At 50.0% G+C, this 7,865-nt stretch overlaps 1 protein-coding gene across 1 annotated transcript; it reads left to right on the forward strand.

The window, feature by feature from the left end:
* The first annotated feature begins 2,461 nt into the window (after window positions 1-2,461).
* LOC130266494 (histone-lysine N-methyltransferase EHMT2-like) lies at window positions 2,462-7,626 on the forward strand. Its single transcript, XM_056515763.1, has 7 exons — window positions 2,462-2,489; window positions 3,004-3,126; window positions 4,315-4,416; window positions 4,989-5,018; window positions 5,411-5,485; window positions 6,715-6,792; window positions 7,609-7,626. The coding sequence occupies exons 2-7, from the start codon at window positions 3,052-3,054 to the stop codon at window positions 7,624-7,626; spliced, it is 378 nt and encodes a 125-aa protein (XP_056371738.1). The 5' UTR covers window positions 2,462-2,489; window positions 3,004-3,051.
* Window positions 7,627-7,865: the final 239 nt, after the last annotated feature.

Below are 7,865 nucleotides of genomic sequence, written 5' to 3' on the forward strand. Positions count from 1 at the left end.
AAGTATTATAATTGTTTGAATCAAGGACTCTGAGGCAGAGATAAGGGGGCAGGAATAACAGCTCTTTTATATATCTCTAACGGACAAGCAGAAACAACAGCAGTTGTTAAAATTACCAACAAAAACAGTTCAAGTTCTGGCACCAAGTTAAAGCTTTGATAACCAAAGAGCCTCTACATGGATGAGCAGTGCTCGGTGATTACAGAATGAAACTTGTTCAGTGGCACAGGAGGATTTAGAATTGAGGACAGGGGAAGGGTTTAACCCAGCCTTCTGTTTGAACAGCCTGCACAGGGGCTGGGAACAAACCCATGGCTGCATTCAAGAGACAGAGCTCCAGAGCCAGGCTGGGAGAGATTCCCTGGCCTGAGGGACAAAATGTGTTCATGGATGGGTCTGCAAGGGCAGGAGAAGGAAAAAGAGTTCCAAGACACGCTGTGATTAAGGAAAGGGAATTAGAGCAAGATTACACTCTGCCTAAGGAGTGCAGAGAAGCACCACTGGTGGCCAAGTGCCGTGACCCATCCCAAGTGTCCCTGAGCACAGAAACAGCCCCAGCACAGCTCAGCACGGGGGGACTCCTCACCCTGGGCTCAGGGGCTCTCAAGCCCCAGATTTGCACTTCCCGGCTGCAGCACCAGCATGGGAGGCCCCACTGAGCCTGCACTGAAGGCAACGCAGCAGCAGCCAGGGCTCCACATCCGGGGAAGCCCCTGGGGCTGCCCACACATCCTCTGCTCAAATCCTCTGCTCAAATCCTCTGCCTGGGCACCCTCCTTTGGCATCTCCAGCCACTGGGGCCAATCCTTGCTGCCACTGCTGCAGCTTCGCTGCTTTCTGTGCCTGCACTGCCACAGCTGCTGGGGAACACAACGGCACAATTCCACTCTGGCTCTCCATTGCACTCACACACTGGGCTGCCTGGGATTCGATTGCTGGAAAATATACAAAATCTAAATTTAAAAAAAAATCTTAATTCTGGACTCGGGCTTGGTTTGCTTTTGCATTGGGGAAAGGAATTTCGAAGAGTTTTTTTAAGGAATGTTATGGCATTCAACAGAGATCAGTTTAATATCCCAACAAACTGGGAATAGCCCAAAAGACACCCACAAATTCAACGACCATTAGCAAAACATCAACGGCCATTAGCAAACATCAAGGAACACCCACCCCAGACACAGCCCCGGGCAGTGCTGGAGACACCTGGTCTGGAAAAGGCTGAGAAGGAAATCCAGGAGTGGGACCAAATTAACATCAGAAGGACAGAATCAGAGGCAAAGAAATCCGGGTCCTATAGTAAACTAGATACTAAGAACTACACAACTTGGAAGGAATGAACATCAATCCAATGTATTTCAATAGACTCAGACTGTATGAAATTTCGGAAAAATCCAGTGCAATTCCCGTGTCATGGAATGATTTTCTCTGCACACCCGGGCTATGTGTGGAAGAAATTGTTTCTGTTGCACATCTTCGCAAGAATCAAATAATGTCTTGACTCTCTAACACTAAAGATGTCAATTGAAAAGCAGATTGTGGGGGGCCATATGTGAGTCATGCAATGGCTGCTGTGCAAGAGAAACCTGGGTTCCAGTTAGCCAGGGGAGGAGCTTTAGAAATGCAAATTAACACTGCTGGGGCAAAAACATCCATTTATCATTGGAATTACAGAATTAGGTTACAAGGACAAGCAGTGAGGTCACTGAGAATGTCAGGAAAATTAATCCACAAACACCAGAAGTTTATGTCCAAAAAGGAGACAGAAGAGTTCTGCTTTGCTTTATTTGAATAAAGGGAGAGGCCATGGGCCATTCGTCTGTGATCTCTCAAATTTTTGGAGGACGCAGCCTCCTTTTTACCCTATTTTCCCGGCCATGTTTCTCTATCTCCTTTTCCATTCACGGAAGTACTTGAGAGGTACAGACATCCCGGAACGCCTCACACATGTGATTCCCCTCTAATTATAACCCCCCTTTTAATTCTTAATTCTTATAGAAGTCACAGCTTTTCTCCATTGCTTTTTTCTTCTTTCAATATCCTATTTCACTTATCAGCAAACCTACACTTTGTTTTTAAAGGCAATTTTCTCTTTCCATTCATCAATCACTGTAATCCATCCCATTGTTTCTTTTATCCCTCAATGCTGGTCTTATCTACCAGCAGATCCACAGCTCATTTGTAAAGACAAATCCAACATGCCTTTCAAGAATAATTCCAAAACCAAAGAGGATCCAGGAAAAGAGATTGAGTCAATAGTAACTAAAACATTGTAAACGCAATTCTTGAGAAAATGAAGAGGGAGACCTGGAGATCTGTCACCTGCTGCTGCAGGTGGGACACCTGGGGGGACATGGGGACAGCTGGGGGACATGGGGACACCTGGAGATACACCTGAGATACACCTGGGGGTCATGGGGACACCTGGGGACATGTGAGATACACCTGAGCACACCTGGGGACACCTGGAGATCTGTCACCTGCTGCTGCAGGTGGGCACACCTGAGACATTGAGGACGCACTTGGGGGACAGCTGGGGACACCTGAGATACTGGTCAATGCTGGTCAGTGCTGGTCAGTGATGGTCAGTGTTGGTCAGTGGTCACTCAGTGGTCACTCAGTGGTCACTCAGCGGTCACTCTGTGTCCCCCAGGCTGGCGCCAACATCAACGCTGTGGACAAGCAGCGCTGGGGGTGGGGGGGTCAGTGATGACCATGGGTGGTCAGTGGCAGTCAGTACTGGTCAGTACTGGTCTGTACTGGTCTATACTGGTCTGTACCGGTCTGTACCGGTCTGTACTGGTCAGTGCTGGTCAGTGGTCACTTAGCGGTCACTCTGTGTCCCCCAAGGCCGGCGCCAACATCAATGCGGTGGACAAGCAGCACTGGGGGTGGGGGGGGTCAGTGATGGTCAGAGATGACCATGGGTGGTCAGTGCTGGTCAGTACTGGTCTGTACTGGTCTGTACTGGTCAGCGGCCACTCAGTGGTCACTCTGTCCCCCCAGGCCGGCGCCAACATCAACGCCGTGGACAAGCAGCGCCGCACGCCGCTGATGGAGGCCGTGGCGCACGACCAGCTGGAGGCAGCGCGGTACCTGCTGCTGCGCGGCGGCTGCGTCTACAGCAAGGTGACGTCACCACCGGGCCAGTGACGTCACCGTGACGTCATCGCGCAATGCGGTAACCCCCACACTTCCCACACCCCCCATGGTGTCGCTGCCCCGGTTGATGTCACTTCCTCTTGTGTGATGTCACAGTGCCCTTTATGACCGCACAGAGCTCTCTGTGACATCACCGTGTCCTCTATGACATCACCACATGCTCTGTGATGTCACAGCGCTCTCTATGACATCACCACATGCCCTGTGATGTCACAGTGCTCTCTATGACATCACCATGTCCTCTATGACATCACCACATGCTCTATGATGTCACAGTGCTCTCTATGATGTCATTGTGTGCTCTCTGTGATGTCACTGTCCTTTGTGTTACGTCATCCCACCCCTATGCTGTCACCATGCCTCCTATGACGTCACCGTGTTCTCTGTGACATCACAGTGCCGTGTGTGATGTCACTGCGATCTCTGTGACGGCACTGTCCCCTCTATGGCGTCATTGTGCTATATGTGATGTCACCGTGTCCTTTATGATGTCACCACATCCTCTGTGATGTCACGGTGCCCTGTATGATGTCACTGTGCCTTCTATGGTGTCATCATGTTACCTATGACCTCACCGTGTTCTCTGTGACATCACAGTGCCCTCTGTGATGTTATTGCACTCTCTGTGACCTCACCGTCCCCTCAATGACATAATTGTGCTCTCTATGGCGTCACCATGTCCCCTATGACATCACCACATAATCTATGACATCACAGTGTGGTCTATGATGTCATCGTGCTCTCTGTGACTCCACCGTCCCCTCTATGACATCACTGTGTTCCCTGTGACATCACAGCATGCTGTATGATGTCATCGTGCTCTCTGTGACGCCACGATGCCATGACATCACTGTGCCTCCTGTGACATCACCGTGTTTTCTATGACATCACAGCACCCTGCATGACATTATTGTGTTCCCTGTGACATCACAATCCCTGTATGAGATTATTGTGCGATTTGTGATGTCACCTTCCCCTGTATGACGTCACCACATCCCTATATGACGTCACCACCCCTGTATGACATCACTACTCCCTGTATGACATCACCACCATCTGTATGATGTCACCACTTCTCTGTATGACATCACCAGCCCTCTCTATGACATCCCCACGCCCTGTGTGACGTCACCTCCCCTCTCTATGATGTCACAGGAGGAGGACGGCTCCACCTGCCTGCACCACGGGGCCAAAAATGGGAACCTGGAGATGGTGGAGCTGCTGCTGAGCACGGGGCAGGTGGATGTAAACGCACAGGTGAGTGTCCACTCAGTGTCCTGAGTGTCCTGAGAGTGTCCACTCAGTGTCCAGTGACTGTCCTGGGAGTGTCCACTCAGTGTCCTGAGTGTCCTGGGGCTGTCCAGTCAGTGTCTGCGGGTGTCCAGGGATTGTCCTGAGTGTCCACTCAGTGTCCAGGCGTTGTCCTGAGTGTCCTGGGAGTGTCCTGAGAGTGTCCTGAGAGTGTCCAGTCAGTGTCCTGAGTGTCTGGGGTGTCCAGTGATTGTCCTGAGAGTGTCCAGTGACTGTTCTGAGAGTGTCCTGAGTGTCCTGAGAGTGTCCAGTGACTGTCCTGGGAGTGTCCACTCAGTGGCCTGAGTGTCCTGGGGCTGTCCAGGGCTTGTCCTGAGTGTCCTGGGAGTGTCCTGAGTGTCTGGGGTGTCCAGGGATTGTCCTGAGAGTGTCCAGTGAGTGTCCCACAGGTGTCCTTAGCGTCCTCAGAGTGTCCTGGGAGTGGTCAGGGACTGCCCTGAGTGTTCTGGGTGTGGTCAGAGGGTCAGGGGTGCTCAGTGACCCCTGAGTGACCCCAAGTGACCCCGAGTGACCCCCAGGACAACGGGGGCTGGACCCCGATCATCTGGGTCCGGGTTTAGGGGGGGTCAGTGGGGGTCAGGGATGGTCAGTGGGGGTCAGGGATCGTTTGGGGATGTCAGGGGTGGTCACTGACCCCTGAGTGTACCCCAGGACACATGGGGGCTGGACCCCGATCATCTGGGCCTGGGTTTGGGGTGATCAGTGGGGGTCAGGGATGGTCAGTGGGGGTCAGGATGGGTCAGGGGTGGTCAGTGACCCCCGAGTGACCCCTGAGTGACCCCGAGTGACCCCAAGTGACCCCTGAATGACCCCCAGGACAACAGGGGTGGACCCCAATCATCTGGGTCTGGGTCAGGGGTGGTCACTGGGGGGTCAATGACCCCCCCTGAGTGACCCCTGCCTGACCCCCAGGACAACGAGGGCTGGACCCCGATCATCTGCGGCCGAGCACAAACACATCGAGGTCATTCGGCGGCTGCTGACGCGCGGGGCCGACGTCACCCTGACCAACAACGTGAGCTGGGGACACACCTGGGCACACCTGGGCAGACCTGGGGACAGCTGGGGACACACCTGGGGACAGCTGGGGACACACCTGGGGACACCTGGGGACAGCTGGGACACCTGGGACATTTGGGGACACCTGGGAGGGACTGGAGCACACCTGGGGACATCTGGGGACACCTGGGACACACCTGGGGACAACTGGGGACACCTGGGACACACCTGGGGACATTTGGAGACACCTGGGACACACCTGGGGATATCTGGAGACACCTGGGACACACCTGGTGACACTTGGGGACAGCTGGGGGACATTTGAGGGACACCTGGGGACATCTGGGGACACCTGGGATTTTTGTGTTAATTTTGTGCTAATATTGGGTGAATTTTGTGTTAATATTTGGGTAAATTTTGTATGAATTTTGTGTGAAGTTTGTGTGATTTTTGGGTTAACCCTGGGTAAATTCTGGGTGATTTCTGTGATAATTTTGTGATAATTTTGTGATAATTTTGGGTAAGTTTTGTATTAATTTTGGAATAATTTTTGGATAATTTTGGGAGATTTTGGGGTGAATTTTGGATGATGTTTTGATTCATCCTGGGTAAATTTTGGGTTAACTTTGTGTAAGTTTTGGGTAAACTTTGGGTGATTTTTATGTTAATCCTGGGAAAATTCTGGGTGAAATTTGGGATAATTTTGGGTAAATTGGGGGTGATTTTTGTATTAATTTTGGGTGAATTCTGGAATGAATTTTGGATGAATTTTGGGTAAATTTTGTGTGAATTTTGGGATAATTTTTGGGTAAATTTTGGCATGAATTTGGGATAATTTTTGTGTTAATTCTGGGATGAATTTTGGGTAAATTTTGGGTGATTTTGGGTGAAATTTGGGATAATTTTGGGTAAATTGGGGGTGATTTTTGTATTAATTTTGGGTGAATTTTGGGATGAATTTTGGATAAATTTTGGGTAAATTTTGTGTTAATTTTGGGATAATTTTTGGTAAATTCTGGGTGAATTCTGGGATAATTTTGGGTAAATCTGGGATAATTTTTGTGTGAATTTTGGGAGATTTTGGGATAATTTTTGTGTTAATTTGGTGTGAATTTTTTGTGATTTTTGTGTTAATCCTGGGTAAATTCTGGGTGAAATTTGGGATAATTTTGGGTAAATTGGAGGTGATTTTTATATTAATTCTGGGCTGAATTTTGGGTGATTTTGGGTGATTTCTGGCCCCAGCACTGCACCTGCCAGGACGATTGCTCCTCCTCCAACTGCCACACGGGGCAGCTCAGCATCTGCTGCTGGTACAACAAGGTGAGGGGGGTCCCCAAAAACCCCTGGGAAAAGGGGGGACCCCAAATCCAAAAACACCCCAAAAATACACACAGAGCACCCCAAAAACACCTGGGAAAGGGGGGGGGACCCCAAATCCAAAAACAGCCCAAAAATAGAAACACAGAGCACCCCAAAAATAACCTGGGAAAGGGAGGGACCCCAAATCTAAAAACATCCCAAAATAGACACAGAGCACTCCAAAAACCCCTGGGAAAGGGAGGGACCCCAAATCCAAAAACAGCCCAAAAACACCTGGGAAAGAGGAGGGACCCCAAAAAGAGACACAGAGCACCCCAAAAAATACCCTGGGAAAGGGGAAGGACCCCAAAATCCAAACACATCCCAAAAATAGACACAGCACCCCCAAAAATACTCTGGGAAAGGGGAGGGACCCCAAAATCCAAACACACCCCAAAAACAGACACAGAGCACCCCAAAAACCTCCTGGGAAAGGGGAGGGACCCCAAAATCCAAACACACCCTAAAAATAGACACAGAACATCCCAAAAAATACCCTGGGAATGGTAGTTGAGGAAGATTCCACAGATATCAAAGGAGCAGCTGGGTATATCCCTAAAAGGCAGCTGTAGATCTGAAATACCTTGGGAATTAGAGAGACATCAGTGAGCCACTTTTGAGTCCAACTGTTAGTGAAGAACCCTGTTCCAGAGAAATGTCAGCTTTTCTCAAGGAAGTTGAGCAGCAGGATATCATGGCTCATGTAGCTGGCAGGTATGAAGCAGACAAAGTGGGACATTTGTAGAGATTAACCCTGTGACTCACTGATGACAACAGGATGAAGAACCCATTTGATCAGACTCTGGGTCTTAGTAAGAAATGAAGAGGCCTCTGTTTATTATATTAGGCCAAGTTGTTCCTTGTCAGGTCGTAGCAGCTGCTTGGCAGCAGGCACTGCTGTAACTTCAGCCCATCACATCTGGAGGCAGCCCTAGAAGTGCTCTGCACCTCAGCTGGTGCCAGAGCACAGGGACACCCAGACACCTTCTTTAGACCCGTGTGTGCCATAAACTAAAGGCATCTCCCCAAACCAA

The sequence above is a fragment of the Oenanthe melanoleuca genome, unplaced genomic scaffold, assembly GCF_029582105.1.
Source record: "Oenanthe melanoleuca isolate GR-GAL-2019-014 unplaced genomic scaffold, OMel1.0 S065, whole genome shotgun sequence".
Classification (NCBI taxonomy): Eukaryota; Metazoa; Chordata; class Aves; order Passeriformes; family Muscicapidae; genus Oenanthe; species Oenanthe melanoleuca.